The sequence below is a fragment of the Varroa jacobsoni genome, unplaced genomic scaffold (genome assembly GCF_002532875.2).
Source record: "Varroa jacobsoni isolate VJ856 unplaced genomic scaffold, vjacob_1.0 scaffold_1274, whole genome shotgun sequence".
In the NCBI taxonomy this organism is placed as follows: domain Eukaryota; kingdom Metazoa; phylum Arthropoda; class Arachnida; order Mesostigmata; family Varroidae; genus Varroa; species Varroa jacobsoni.
Window position 1 is genome coordinate 109,536 of NW_019214176.1, and position 16,145 is coordinate 125,680.

Here is a 16,145-nt window from a genome sequence, read left to right on the forward strand (position 1 = left end):
GAGGTAATTATACTCTGCTTTCTATTTTTGAAAATCGCAATAACGACAAAATTACTACGCTAACACGCTCATAAAAATGATTCATTGAAATACACAGACAGATCAACAGTCCGATGTGAAGATTCTCAGAACCGTTCAGTCACAATTACTAATAGCTAGCTAGTCTATGTTTATAGAGATATATTATAGGTTATATATAATATATATTATAGGTTAATTTGCGTTAGTTTTGTTTGCCTATCTGTTTGAAAAACTAGTTTGACAAAAACTTATCACTTCTATGTGGGAATAATTACAGTCGTTAGCTGTTAAGGGATGTCGTTTTAAGAATATCAAGGAACCGCCAATTATGTGTGCCGCCATAATAATTTTTGATTGTAAGAAATATTTTTCTAAACCTAACAACAGCTTTTTTTTAATTGAACACCAATTATAAAACCTTTAAGGTCGTAAGTAGATATTTTGTGCGCGCAGGAACGCGGTACATAGGAAACGATCAGATTTGGAAAGGGGAAGTGGTTTAAAGCTAAATATAGCACTAACTAAATATTTACACGAGCTGAATTAAAATATAGTTAACGACAAAAGTGTACTTCTGGGGCAACGAATTATAATGTGATGGCACCATTTTTACGAAATAGTCAAGTTACCTCGTTATCTACCTCGTGATCATCCTGACTCCAACGAGCGCCTCTGCGCTTATAAGAAACCTGTTTAAAATTATTACTACCTACTTCAGCCTAGAGACATCTGAATCATTTGCAGAACGAAAGCCAAAGTACAATCATCATATTTGAGCCTTAATTATGCCCACCAACAGTCGACTTGTTTTGGATTTCCATTGCTTTTGATAGATGATAGACGCTTCAATGTAATATTTCATCAATTCGCTCAATATGAATAAATTTGCTCAATTTTTGGGTACCGAAATTTGGTTCATTTCACGTTGTTGCTGATATAAAAAGTAATAACTTCCATTAAATTACTTGTTTGAAAGAGAATTAAATTTAACTTCATTTATCGACTAATTAACCAATGAAGCGAAAATTGCCGCCGCAACCGGCCGCTTCTATGAGAAACGATGCATGGACTCCATCGTGTATGTCTAGCCACCATGAGTCAATGTTGGTGTTTGGCCAAAAGAGCAAGGCATACTATTATTATATGTAGGCAAAAAACTGACTGGCCAATAGACGGATCATTTTCAGTTGTCTACATCAGAATTCAGATTCAGTCTTTCGGCTACCCGAAATTACCTGTTCAGTATACAAAGCTGGCGCCGATAAGATAAACCCTTTAGTCGATGACAATATAACGGCATATGAATGGAGAACAGGAAAATATTTTGTATTTGAAACTGACGGTAGGCATTATTATTTCTGACGGCAGGCCTTTTCCAGGACGAGACAAAGCGTATCTTCGCAAGGTTTCAACCTACATTATCTGTTTACATATTTTAGACCTGGCCAGTGACTACATTAGCATTACACTATCAGGGGAACCACATGAATGGCTGGTTATTTCTTGAGATCCAGCAGCATGCGACAAGCAAAAGTAATCGTGATTTCTCTCGCTGTGATTCCAAATGTACGTGTACGATGTGACCGCTACGTGCGCTAATGTGATTCCTTAATAAGATGTAACAAGCTCCACTGCCGATGCTATCCATGGACGCCGATAATGCACGTGGGCGTTCAGTATCAAAACGTACAAGACGCCTCCTTTGCATTATGGCGGCGCGCGCTCGACCAAACGGCACCCATTAGTTCGGCGACTCGACGGACTTGTCATGTCGATGAAGTGTATCATGCGTGTGTCATAAGGCTACAATTTTTTCTGCTACTTTTAGAAAGGTATGTGTCTTCAGTGAAAATGGCGCGTTGTGAAGAGCGTTTATATGACCGCTTTTGAAAAGGGGCATAGAAGGAACCGACCAAGCTCAACGTATAGCTAGATATGGCCGGCTGAAATAGAATAGAACACATAATTGTATCATAGAGAATGCAATATGCTGATCACGTATGTGACACTGCAGTTATTCTAAGAAGTCTATCCTTATGTAGAATTTCATACAACCTGTGCATACAATCATTACAGCTATGAGGAAACGCACGGGGGCGAAGTGTGCTTGTTTCTGAAGTTCAAACGAGATAAGAGGGCGTAGATCTGAACACAACGTGATGATCAGCGTAGAACCGTAACCTTCTACATTTGGTCACTATGATCTTCGGATGCTGACTTGTGTTCAGACATACTCCGTCGACCCTATAGGCAGCAAAATTGCATAAGCAAAATTCTGTCTTATTTCCACTAGGGGAGGTTTTCTCACAGTTTTTACGCTATACATCGATAAAACTCGGCTCTCAATTTTCTCACGTAAGTTTTTTAATTTTCCAAAAGTTAATAATCGCTCGTTTTACGTCACGGCATGCGCGTATATTGCTTAGCAACCGGACTGCATAGATTGACATGTTGCAATGTATCAGGCTAACAAGTAAGCAAATAAACATTAAATGATGACTCATTCAAAGATATCATTTCGCCGAAAACATATCTGCAGTCTTCATTAACACACATTTATCATTGAATTAGCAAATGCTTTATAAGAAACACCATGTAAACAACTGGGCAGTAATAATCAGATGATCTACTTTTTTTTCCTGACGGCGCTAGTACATTTATTCATGCTCATTGTACATATCGTTGGCTTACCATAAACCATACAGCATAAAGCAGGTGTCTTCGGAGTCAGTTTGTTCAGCTAACATCATTATATACCATATAGAGTTTATGCTGTATATAGACCTAATGGTCTATTTGGGCCAGGGCAAGGCCGAAGGCCTCACTATAGATAAGCAGTGCATCGCGCCCACCCAGACTATTCTTCCACCTGCGACTAGCGCCATGATAGAGTCAACAACGGCATGACGGTATGCCTCAGTGGCCCTCGTATGTCGTTTAGCCTGTTGTCCATCAGATATAACCGCGTTTCTAAGGAGCCGACTACTGCATGAGTGGTTGTCGGAAGTCGGGAAACTTCATTGTCGTATACGTAATGCAGCGATATTTGCTTGAAGTGGGGTCATAGATTAGTGAAAGGACCCTGGACCCTGCAGCTTTACAGAGGCAAAGACTACGAAGTTTGTGTAGGGTGTTCGCGTTACGTTGAACCAGCGCTCAAGTTATAAAGCACACGGCCAAATCCCGCCGTAACTTGCCATTCGAGACGTACGAAGCAGTGCAATATATCGAAAATAACAATCTCTATGCTATTATATAGTTGATGATCATTGTACTATAGGTATCGTATTGTTGCGGCTTGAATGCACGGATTCCTCCTAGTTTAAACTTTCTGAATGTTTCCAAATTGTTATTATACACTACAGCTAGCTCACGATTCAGCAAATATGAACTTTGCCTTTTTAATCGCTACAATAAATTCAACTTTTTTGCCACGACAATGTACGTGCTGTACTCAATGCATGTTCGTCGCTTGCCTGAGGGCAAGCTTGCTCAAGTTACTGAACTATGGAGTCTAAAAAACTAAAAGACTAAAAAACTTTGTTCGCACTAGAACAAAGAAATGTCTATCCAAGCATCGAGTGAGTACTAATTTATTAGATGAATCATTTTTGAAATAGCCATTCAATTATTGCACAGTTTTTCTTTGCTGTAAGATGCATTTTATGTATAAGATGTTGCCACCGTGCACCTACTCAGATATTTTACCACGTAACGTCCACTTTATTGGGCACTTATAACAAAAATAATCGTATGCTATAACCTTGGCTTAAGTGGATTACGAGTGAAAAACTTCTGTCTCGTTTGTTCTTTAGCAAAAATAACTTCATAGGTAGACACGTAATTACGGATTAAAAACGACGACATATAGATATAGCAAAGATCGATTTTCACGAAAATGAACCCCGAAAGCACTGACGTGAACAAGCACGCCAGGGAGACCAGCGCACGTCATTGGATGTCTAACGTACAAGGTCTTCTTCAAGAGGTATGAATCTTTTCTAATATACGTACAGTAAATCAGCCTGGTGTCAATACTAAGTAAGCTCTATTCGCTAAAATAACAGACGTAATTAAAATTACTAATAATGAGCATCGTTGACCTGAGACCATTAGTCAGCAAACTATGTAGTTATTAGATAGCGTCCATTGATACCTGGCAATAATCTAAAAAAGTTTGTTTCCTCGCTAGTACATTCGTTTCGAAATAATAAATTAAAAATATCCACTAAAACATATACACTAGTGTCCTTCTTATAGTAATCTTTTTTTGCACGCTTGATTTATTATTAAAGCCTGGTAACTTGTTTGTGGTTAAGTCTATTGTGGTTCTGCATTATTACTTCGACAAAGTTAAAACGCTATCGAAATGTCTTTGTTTCTCAGCCGTTTGGGAAATCGGGTTAGAGGTCCATCTAGGTCTATCGTTTTCCGATAGAGGATCGTTGAATCAAGAACACAGAAATCTCTCATAACGTCAAACTACATTTTTACTAACCGGAAGGAAGGCGCCAACAACTTTAAAATCACTCTCTACTTCAATTGTTTAATCTGATTATTCTGCGCTCGGCCTATTTCAGCTAGTGATGACTCAGAAAGGCATTGAAGAGAACACTGCAACCGTGAAAAACAATATGAAAATTATAGAACAGCATGTAGGCCGCCTAGAAGGACACATTCGCAAATTTGAGTCGCGCATTATGCATCAGATGATTGTCCAGCAACTCCAATTTTTAGAAAAGCTATCGAGCACTAAAAGCAGTCAGACATCAGCCGGGTTTCCTGCTTCGAAAGATACGACTTCAATCGCTAGTGATCCCGTCAAGTTGAACGCCATCGAAGGCGATTTTTTTCAAACCTCGAATGAAACACGTATCATGGGCGAGGAAATGAAGCAAATTCATACGAAGCAGCAGGAGCAGCAATCACAGAACTCAAAAACAGCAGCTAACCGAAAGTACGGTGATTCTTCGTGCTTCAATCTAGGCCTAGGTGCTCAGGGAGCTCGACCTGAGAAACTGTCCACGGAGAAGACCTTTACCCCAACAACGAGGCTCGTGTTCAGCAGCAGGGCTATTCGATTTAAGCGAGTACCTTGTAAAGACAAAATGTTTCCACCCGGTGACTGGGTCGATGGAAGTATTGAGTGTTTCATCGAGCATACCGGCCCAAACCATGAGGAAACCACAGTGGGGTACTTTTTTATTACCCACGTCGGTAGACTGAAACAGGTAATTTCGAATTACGTCACTATAGAAACTAGCAAACCTTAAAGGACCATGTTTTTCACGTTAGCCAATATATCATGTTATACAGGTTAAGTTGTTTGAGCCTTTCAACAATTTAAACCGCATTGGAATCGTTTAATGCATTATGAGTGAAACATTTGTGGAGGATACGTGTTATTTTACACTGCACTGTATACCGTTCAATTGAAATTTATAGGAATTAGTGCTCTGGTATTGAAGGATAAGCAAACATTTTCGTCTTATTCAACTGTCGGGCAGTGTTAGTTATATTCCTTCGTAAGAATATAAAAGTAACAGACATTTTACTTCAATTAACTCAACCATTTTTTGTCCACCGTCGATTAGCATTTAGAGCGGATTTCCATTAGAGAGAGATTAGAGAATGAAAAATCAAGCATGATATACGTTACTAAAGTTTTTCTTTTTAGTCGTTCTGCTGGAAGCAGTATTGGGAAATCATCCTGTTTGGCCTACTTTTTCGAAAACTATTATGATACTTATTGCTAATATCGTGTCCTTAACACACATCAAAGATGTCCGCTGATTTTATAATCTGCGGTTCGTATCAATTATATTCATGATTTATAATGTCTGTTTCCACTTAATCAAACTTAACTAATTTATAGAACTTTAGCAATTTATACCTGCCTCGAGCAATCATTTCACGATTTCAAAACAAGACATGCCAATAGTGTGATGATACAGATATATAGCAATAGTTTTTTTTTTATCTACGATAGAGTGAAATCTGTTATCAGCTGAATCCTATTTACCTACATTGTCGCAAGATAACACCTGTGATTACTTGCAAATTAATTCTGTGATTGTAAGGGGTCACGTCTCGCGTAGAAACGTTGCGGCACTTTTCCTTATCAGGCATGCGTTTGTTCGTTTCATGGCAACGGCGTATTGTTAGCCACTATGACAGTTTTCCATTCTTCGTCTGTGTTATGCGCGTTGAACGCAGGTGATCGATTCCAAAATGGACGTACTGGTGAATAAGAGAGGCGACATTGTCGAATCAATTATGACGGTCCTTAATGGTACGAGCTACTTCGTCACCTTCTATCACCTCGCTAATTCGCGTTTGATGAAGATTTTACTGAAAGTTTTAGCTGACGCTGGCGCAAATCTCCGAACGCAAGAGCTAACTAAAAAAGTTCAGCCGTCCTTAACAACCTCAAGCAAATCGGCCTTCGCAATTCCAACATTTTCCGGTACGGATACTACACAAAAGACAACACCGTCTACTGCTTCTGGCTCCTCAGAAGCTTTTTACATCGCATCAAAACCATTAGTAGTAGCCAAGAAGCCCAAAGTTGGCCAGATACCAGATAAAGCGTCGTCAATTATTGCAAAGACGTCAAAGACAATTTCAGTCCCTTCGGCCACACCGAACAACAAGCTAAAAAAGAACGCTAACCTCGAAGTAGCATGGCTTGAGGAAGAGGTGGCAGCAATGGCTGCGAAGACGGTTGAAACTGCCACAAAAGTTGCCCTAAACGTAGTGAAGGTCTTAGAAGACAAAAGCATTATTAAAGAAGCTCCAAACATTTCACCAGCAGACAGGACTACAGGTAAAGCTCCGAAAGCGATAGCGACAAGCACAAAGAGCAAAGACACCGCCAATTGTTCCATTTTTGAAACGTCATCAGCCTTCAAAGACGAAGTACACAAGAGCGCAAGTTCAGGACAACGAAAAGCTACCACAGTGAACACGAGTGTTGCGGCTCCTATGGAAAGAGATGCCTTAAGCGTTCGCTCCAAATCTGCGTCCGAGTGTGCGGCGTCAAAAGAAACACTTGATGTTTCTCTTAAACATGATGCATCTAGATCTTCTGATGCGTCATCGACGGCTGTGCCTTCGCTAGCGAAACCGATTTGGCCGTCTGATGTGGCACCAGAACATCGTTCAGGAGCGTTAGCGGACTCAGACAGGAAGAGTGTACCTTTTGCGTGGAATCCTACTAAATATGCTCCTACAACGTCCACAACGACCCGGCCAACGTTCGATGGGTTGAACATATATTACAACCGAATACAAACTCCGCCTTGTGCAGCCTGGTATGAAAAAGCCTATGAGAGTCAAAGCGAACAAACTACATTAGCTACGGCATCTGATCTGACCAAGCGTTTGGGAATAACTGATCAATGTCCCTTCTTCAACTTTGCTCAGAGTGAATCACAGATCAGTAAGATGCCCGAGCTTCCAAAAGCTTTCGGTACTCCGGGTTCCAACAAAGAGATTGAGGTTGTCGTTGCTAAGTCGGAAGCGCACTTGCGCCGCTTTAAAATGGATCAGTGGTTTGATGTGGCTAGCGGTACTTTTAGAATCCGTCGAGGTTCCACTACATATCTGCCACGACTCGTTATGACGACAAACACGAAGCCCGAAACCGTGTGTCTGAATCACTATCTCACAATATTGATGACGTTCACCGTCAGCTTCGATAGCAAGAGCATTCAATGGGGAGTTGAGGATTACGCCAGCGGCAAACCCGTGGCTGAGATCTTCGAGCTCCGCTTTAACAATCCGTCGACTTGCATCACCGTCTTGGCCATAATCAAAGCCCTGCAACGGCAGATGCGCATTAAAGATACTGATGCTGCTGTAGATAACAGAGCTTTAACAGCAGGAACCGTTGAGTCGTTTGGTTGTCGGAAGGTGGGCATATCCTCGTGGCCGTTGCCGATAATCAGCGCACCCCAGGCAAACAAACCAAACGCGAGAGCGGTCAAGGAAAAGCTTGTGAATACCGATGGCCTTGCCATTAATGATGCTGATCATGTTGCTGACGGTAATAAGGAAGTGATTCCAGCTATGAAACAGGAGACATCCAATGATGACAGAAGCGACGAAGATGACGGCAACGTAATTAACGAAGAAGATATCAAAGTTGTCGATGATGACGGATCCGACGACGGTACAGAAGTTTGCAACGATAAAAAATATTCTGAAGAGGACAACCTAGACCCCGCCGTGATGGTCCCGGCAGTTGCTTTAGAAGCAACATCCGCGCCTTCAGCGTCGCTCGGACATAGCGAAGCACCACAAACAGAGCTCAACTCACCTTGCATCACCCTCGACCGCGGCAGCAACGTTAAGCCAACAGAGAAATCCGGTGAGCCTTAAACTTAAACTTCTCTACATTTTTGGATAATTTAATAATGAATATATTCGGTGCTTATTTCAATAAGTATGTTTCCTTTTATTTGTTCTCTTGTGCTTGAAAATGCTACTGTAATATTGGGCGTTGTTTACCAAAAAAGCAAATAACGGTATAGAAACCTTTGTGCACAGAAATGGTGATAGGTATACGCTTTCCTTCTTAATGATAGGGTCTTAGCTAGAAGATCCTATAAAAATCACAACTGGACCCTTGCTCAAGGTTACCAAACTCCTTTTGTTGCTCCTTTCCGGCCCGTTATATACATATACACAACTCTAAAATGCTGTTCATGCCGTTGTATTGCAGAAATAAATGAGTTGCATGCTTTTTTATCGACGCATGCGGAAACGAAGGGGGAGAACAGTGAAAAATCGGTAATCGCACAACAACAGCCTGCGGTTCGCAGTGCTGATTCAATCTCACTTACCAAAGAGAAAGCCAACCCAAAACCAGTAGTGTTCGAAGATCCTTTAAACTCGTTTGCAGAAGCCGGTCAAAGAGCTCACATAGAATCGACCATTTTTCAACGAGTTACTGACGATTGGTCTCGCCCTTTGCTGAGGCCGTCGTCTGTGCAAAATGCTATTTATCAATCAAATGAGAGCAATCTTCCAGGATCTGGCACAAACGATGTCGTCCTCTGCATTGTGCCAGGATTATTGTACGTTGCCGACGAGAACATGCACTGGAAGCACTTATGTTCGGGCTACCTCCGCGTTAGTCGGCGCACTGATGGCCGAGCAAAAATCACCATGCACGATGTAAGATTTTATATTGGGCTATTGGAATTATTATTAATAATATTAAAGTTCATAATAGTGATTATAGCAGTATGAAATTCAAATTCTAATTTATGACTAACCTGGCCAAGCTATTCGGGCTAGTATTTGCTAGAACGATGGTTAGTGTGGTACTAGTATAGCTTTTCAGAACTTCAAAATTTTTCCGTTTTTCCAGCACACGTCTTTATTCTAGCCGTAATTTTTAGGACGAAAATAACAATATGATGAAAGATGTGACAGGAACATTTAACTTGCGTCGATATCATCGGCCATATCTCTGCGCAAAATTCGCATATAGTTTTTCTGAGCGGACGGGAAAAAGAAAAAAGAAAAAAAAAATCTTGATTTTGAGCCGTTCCGGTAAGAATGTGTTCAACTCGTGCAAGCTACTTCAAAAAAGATAAACGAGACCAAGCTTAAATTGGTCAGTAGGCGTAGTTTTATTGTTATTATTATCTGACGCACTAAGACAGGCAAGCGTCTGTTAGTTCCTATTAAATAGGAAATCAGAAAGTTCCGCGAATTTACTTACTAATACTGGTTAACAATGCCTGCTCGGCATTTGTAGACACTGAACGAAAATCATCCACTGATATGTCACCACTTAATTGAACACAACACGAAGATCATATCCTATGCATCCCGACTTTCCATTTGGGTCGGCTTGGATTCCGTGCTCCGACCAGGTCGATTATTTCGAGCTACGTTCAAGTTTCACGCGACGCATGAAAAACTCAGCAATGACTTCAAAAGCATCGTCACCCTGGAAGCGAGAAAAGTCGAGCCCAATAAGCCAGTAGGACCAGCTTCAGACGAAATGCAAAATGGTAAGAAAGTTTGAAGCTCCAAAGATAAAATCATTATTAATCAATGACTCTGTTCCCTTAGATTCGCCTGAGATGTATCGCCTGGATAACTCCTGAAGCATTTTTGTGTTAGCATCGTTTGAGTGCGTAGGTTTTGTACACAGAAACACAACAACAAAAAGAATTTAGGGGGAGACAGCCTTCACGCGGAAAATTGAAGCTGACAAAGTTGATTGTTATTACGCGCATATAGATATATAATCATAGTATCTTAGTCTTTCATTGACATACCTAGAATTCAATTTGTTTCTGGAATTGTGAGACCAGTAAAATTCAACTGAACGGTTTCCAGCCAGTGAACCGTGCTACAGACTGCTGAGCCCGCAACAATCATCTCAGACTATAGGTATACGCTTTGATTGCATGCGTTGTAGATAGAGTTTGCCTTGAAGATATTCTTCTATATTAACTCATTATGCCTTATGATGTTTGCGATTAGTGGCTGTTGAGGAGGTGGTGTTCAAGGACGATCAGGATCCCAGAATGTACGTGTACAACAATAAGACGAAAAACTGGGATGAGCTTCAGGGCCTTGCCTTCTTGAAAATCTCACGTTTTAGCGGGGTTGCTTGCATAACGGCTGAATATAAGCTTCCGGTAAGTTGGCTTTGGCTAATCTTACTGCTTGAATAAAGAAAATTATCTAATGGGAAATAGACGGTTAGCATGCAGGTGAGCATAACATAGATAAATTGCGGGCTTTACGCGCCGTAGGCTGCTCGGTTTCAACGAGATGATTTGTTTCTAATTTTTTTATTGGCCTTGTTGTGTAGAGAAATTTAGGTTTAGAATTTTATGCACTATCGCTGCGCCGTCACAGGGAGGGTTGTGCTCGTCATTAAACGACTGATTTAGAATAAGTATTCCTGGTTTCTTTGTTCCCATATTTTCGTAGACATATCCCAGCGGTGTCCTTGCTCTCAGCCACCAAATTGTACCAAAAATGACTACCTATTTCGCTCGCACATTGCCAAACAGTGTAGTCTGGGATGCTACGGATAGCCTGCAAAACGAGTCGTTAAGAACCGCGTTCGCTTACGTAGCAAATAGTGCTACGAAGCGCATCGACTTCAAAAAAGCCTTCCTTAAGGAGGAGTTCAGACTAAACGTTGAGATGAGGTTTAAGAGTCGGTGATAAGAATCACTCGTCGTAAACTAGGTAGTTGGTTCTAATATTGACTGCTGTAAAGGTAACGGGACATGTTAGAAATGCGACTAAATTGACGTACAGCTATCTTTTTTACGGTGTCAAGCTATATCTACATGCTTTACATAGGCGATATAAGGTTCTAGTCATATTAGCAATTGACTTGAGTGTTGCTTGCTAATATGTCTTGCCTATCGTTACTCAAATTACTGTCATTCTTAAAGGTCCGCCGGCACCGACAAACGTGCCGGAGACATTTTTACAGGTATATTGTATTTGTTCTGCCATCATTTACTGTTTTTTATACTGAATGATGGCCAATTACGTACGATTATAAATGGTGCTTAAAATAGATCATAATGAAAAATAAATAATTCCATGCAATCTGCTTAGTGAAGATGAGGAACGTGCTTGAGAACATTTTATCTGTTTGGATTTGCTCAAATTTTATGAGTCAATCCATATATATATATATATATATATATATATATATATATATATATATATATATATATATATATGCACTGCGCGACATTACTATTTTATACCTGGACGACATTAATAGGTAGGGTAAAGCTACCAGAGGACCATTGACAAGCAATAAATGACAACATATGAAATGCAGTGCGCAATTTTAAATTATACACGTAACCTAAAAATAGGCTAACAACATTATGAAATATAAATTAAAGAATATTTAATAATGATTGATTTACTCTCCGCTGTTTTTATTTGATCGGGCTGTCCTATCCCGTTAATTTCTATTTTCTGTTTCCGTGCTAATTGTTGTCTCCAAAAACGCTGTTGTATTCGCACGAAACTGGCGTCAGCAGGAGGTAGAGATAATCAAATCATCTAAGAATTAACAATAGTCATTGTTATAAGCTTTGTGTTAATTTTTGCGAATATTTTACTATTACTAATAACTAATAATGCTGAAATGGGACACTTATTTCGAAAAACATTGTTACGCTAAAATATAGATCTTTATATCGTTTTGCAATGATCCTCAACTGAAATTTGCTCTTAATAAATACCGATTTGCACCCGCTCCTCTGAGAAGACTTGTGAAGTTTTACATATTCTATAGCGGTACTGAATGGAAGGCAAGTGGGAAGACCTTTGTCCATGATACAATTTTACTTAGACGTAAATCTTCCAGTAACAATGCTGTTATGGTTAAGATCTACTAAATCTATTGCAACTATACTAAATATAGATCGGCAATATTCAAGGACTTGATGTAGGCGTGCGTAAACACTTCGGCATGTCTCAACTGTTTATTATTACTATATTTACGTATAGGATGTTATGCATGAGACGCGACCGGTGTCTTTCGTCTGCTAGAACCGTGTGACCGGTACACTACATAGCGATATCAGAAGTAGACGACATAGGGCATGGCTAATCGTTTGCGCCTTAGCAGAAGCTAGCGAAGTGTTTACGAGATCATCCCCTGTAGCGCCTGTCTGCTACGCAGAAATCCGATTCGGCTAATAGAAATGCGTCGTTATGCTATCGGCTACCTTATATTTAGGTGAATTAATTAACGGCACTGGTGTTATTTTGTTTTCATCGAGATAGTTGGCCAAAAGTGATCAGGATAGGCCCGTTGGCGAACGCTCTATAAATTGATATCTCGAAATGGAAGAGAGTTCACTCTATAAGGAGTTTCGATTAAAAAAAAAAATTAAGTTTAAGCCGGTTGATATCATTTGAGCGTACCGTGTCAACTGATCTACGACCTAAAAGCCTAATAAAAATGACTCGCTATAAATAGCTTGATAAAGTTAGTTTTATAAAAACCAATCTAATTAACAGAAACTCTTGACCCGGGAACTTTTTAAAATCTAAATGGCTTCATCGATTACTTACTCCGTTTATAACTACTGAGTCATTAATAGCACAACTGCTAAAGTTAATTGTGCTGTATTCCGTTAGACTTAAGGTGCTTGTGAAGTCGAGAAAATGTATTGTTTAGTAGCGATGGGTTCTGTGCGTAATCTTCTGCGATAGCTTTTAGATCCATGTTTAGGCAAGAAACACTGCATACATGTACCTGCAAATAGAAGCCAGTAAGCGTTCAAATTTGAATGCTCGCTATTTGTCAACAATTGTCTATTTGCCCCAAGCAAGCGGGCAGGGGGCGAACTTTTATAATAACGAAAAAGTTGTGGTCAAAAAGTCATTTTCAATACTTATCTATGTTTGCCTGTAGTTCGCAAAGTACGATATTCTGATTCTGAAAAGGTCATGCCTGCGGAGCAGTCGTACACATGCAGAACATCGAGCTCAAATTGGAACAGCTGACAAAGTGAGCCCTCGAAGCTCACGCATGGTGCCCAATGTCAACCACTGTGAACATGGCGCCTATGGAAACATCTTTCTATGATACGATAGCTTTTTTGCATTGTTTTTTTTCTTTTACAATAGATTTAAGTAGCTGTTTTCTAGAATTATTCCTTTACACTAGAGATAACCGAGAGCCGGCCGAAAAGATATATATATACATAAGTGAAGTCCATTATTACAAAATTCATCGATGGGGACGGGTAACTTCATGTAAGTGGTAAAAAAACAGAAAGATCATTTCGTTTTCGCACACTTACTGTTAGACTGGCGATATCTCTTTTATGGATTAGGCGGGTCGGGGGGTGCTTTTGTTGTTGTTGTTGTTGTTGTCGTCGTGTCGTACTTGGTATATTTATGTGTGATATCATGCAGAATTAGATGAAATAATAAAGCTGCACTGACATGTTTACAATTGTTGTTGAAAGGAGATGTTCATCAAAACGCATTATGAAGAACGGTCGTCAAAGCCCTAGGCAAGATATTGTGTTTCGATTCAATTCCAAACAATGGGTCAGTTTAGTAAGCGGATAGATCAAAGTAACAAACGAAGATATAGGCTGTACGAGAATAAAGGCAACGAATGCGAACTCAGCCTCATAGCGCCCTGCGCTATTGAAAAAGATCACCCTTCGTTTTCCAAGGCGTAAAAATCTCTAGGCCTTTAGGGCTTAACTGGTAGTACTTTACGTATTTCTGGCTGCGATGACGTGGTCGTAACCATCCATGACCGCGTTTTTAGACTTCCTTTTCGAGCGTCTTCAAAATAGTGCTTCTTTAATATGTCTGTTTGAAGTGGATCCAAATTGTCATGCCTCAATCTTTTACTAAAATATTTATTTTATACCTTCAAGCTTCCTTCTCCTTTGTCGCCAGCTTTGCCTTACCAGTTCATTGTTACAAATTTACTCGCATACAATGTTTCCGCTGCAAGTAGTCACAGGTACGTGCAGTACTCAAGTGTTATAAAGACATAATTCAATGTTCATAAAATATATTACACTTGGTTACCAAATGGAGGATGTTTCTGCTGAAAGGCTTGCCTTGCCAATGCTACTCGCGTCCATTTTAGACAACGTTTGGGACGAGACAGAAGATTCGCGAGGAGAACCGTGTTTTCACTTCAATATAAGATAGTTACAGGCATTTTTGGAAGAAGTCCGTTATCTCGGTTACACTGTATAGACGCAGATACAATCGATCAATGAAGGTATAGCAATATATAATGAAGGTCAGTTAACCAGAAAAAAATTCGGCAAATAATTGACTAAATCTATTGGACCCATCCAGTCCAGTTAGCTGAGTTACCCTAGAAAGCTTGATGGGCAAATTGTCATAGAAACAGAATATTACCAAGTTATCAGCTTGACGCTTGATTTGATCATACAGATTTGCCCCGTGTCCCCGCGTGATTTTCCCGCAGGAAGTGAAAAATGCGTGGAATATAATTGTAAAAAATTTCTAAAATTTTCTACCTGTAACCGTGCCGCATTAGCAAAATGCTAATATTGAACCCGATTCGTACATATCAAATATTTGTTCGTATACCGATAGTTATATTTTAGACGATATCAAAAGTGTAATACTATCGGCATTATTTAGCTCTGGTTTATTTATTAGCTCTGGTTTCTTTTAAGCAATCATCTATCGCTAAGTGTTCTCTAAAATTTTTCTATACAATTTTCTCACTTTTACTATGAGGGTAACTGCATTTTCTAACTGCGGTGGACGTGTGAGAAATTATTTGTGGAGAGCCATGCATACGCATCCATCGATATCCTGCCGCGTGGAACGAATTGAATTTCCTATACATAAACAAAAAAAAAAAAAAAAAAAAAAACAAAAAAACTTGATGAAAAAACATCACGAGCATGAAAGAAACACGAAGAAAAAAAATCATGTCTTTTGTATTTCGATGGGCAGTATTAAAGAACTTCATAAAGTGGTTAGGGACTTGTGTTGTTAGAATAACATTCTATTTGTTTGTATATTCTAGTTGAAAGCCGGGTAAAATAGGATTCGCTTTTTTCCCCACTTGTTACTGATTACGTATCTGCACGGTAAGTAACGGTTCACTGATATTTTTTCACACTGATCGAGCTCTCTATAAAAGTCCGCATTTGTAGTTGTTCCTTTTGCAACAAGGGATCTCAACGAATGCCCCTGAGGAAGTTGAGTGAAAACAAACTACTAATAGTAATATTACAGTAATCATAGTTTATTCGATTATATTTTACATCCATCTATTCAAAATAATTGCTTAAGCGCGTCTTTCGTTTCAGCGAAGAATGTTGCTGCTGACGACTGTATCTTTCTTTCTAATAAAGCGTGTGTGTTCGTTCGTCCGGTCCGAGATGTCCTTACCGATAGAACGAATTTAAGCTATTGAGAGGCTTGAAGGAACACTGTGGTACAAAAGCATTACTGTGTATGCAAAATCGTCTGCAAAACCAATTCATCAACGACGTATACCTGATATGCTGTGTTTCAAGGCAGGTGCCCAAAGTGAATGCGCCAGTAGGTTGAAGGAAGTTAAATGGATTTTTATCGTCATTGTTTTT

At 39.7% G+C, this 16,145-nt stretch overlaps 1 protein-coding gene and 1 long non-coding RNA gene across 4 annotated transcripts in view; one reads left to right on the forward strand and one right to left on the reverse strand.

Moving 5' to 3' along the window:
* The first annotated feature begins 1,657 nt into the window (after positions 1–1,657).
* Positions 1,658–12,299, forward strand: LOC111268293 (uncharacterized). 3 transcript variants are annotated; one of them, XM_086971645.1, is made up of 9 exons: positions 1,658–1,853; positions 2,098–2,376; positions 3,837–4,009; positions 4,602–5,252; positions 6,238–8,392; positions 8,747–9,201; positions 9,848–10,049; positions 10,528–10,685; positions 10,984–11,950. In XM_086971645.1, exons 3-9 carry the CDS (start codon positions 3,920–3,922, stop codon positions 11,221–11,223), a joined length of 3,951 nt encoding a protein of 1,316 aa, XP_086827771.1. In that variant the 5' UTR covers positions 1,658–1,853; positions 2,098–2,376; positions 3,837–3,919; the 3' UTR covers positions 11,224–11,950. The 3 variants fall into 3 exon arrangements, with proteins under 3 accessions (XP_086827771.1, XP_022702929.1, XP_022702930.1); XM_022847194.2 differs by having other exon boundaries at positions 1,661–1,853; positions 9,791–10,049; positions 10,984–12,299; XM_022847195.2 differs by lacking the exon at positions 2,098–2,376 and having other exon boundaries at positions 1,661–1,853; positions 9,791–10,049; positions 10,984–12,299.
* LOC147752402 (uncharacterized) overlaps positions 11,681–16,145 on the reverse strand; it is a 64,520-nt gene continuing 60,055 nt past the window's right edge. The window contains exon 3 of the long non-coding RNA XR_015314153.1: positions 11,681–15,389. This is a non-coding gene — a long non-coding RNA (uncharacterized LOC147752402). The remainder of the gene's footprint in view (positions 15,390–16,145) is intronic.

What these genes read in the sequence shown, in the direction of transcription:
- LOC111268293 (XM_022847194.2), top strand. Translation starts at nt 3,920, where the DNA reads ATGAACCCCGAAAGCACTGACGTGAACAAGCACGCCAGGGAGACCAGC. An exon ending in TAAGCCAACAGAGAAATCCG is followed by an intron (nt 8,393 to 8,746) that starts GTGAGCCTTAAA and finishes GTTGTATTGCAG; the next exon opens with AAATAAATGAGTTGCATGCT. An exon ending in CGGCTGAATATAAGCTTCCG is followed by an intron (nt 10,686 to 10,983) that starts GTAAGTTGGCTT and finishes ATATTTTCGTAG; the next exon opens with ACATATCCCAGCGGTGTCCT.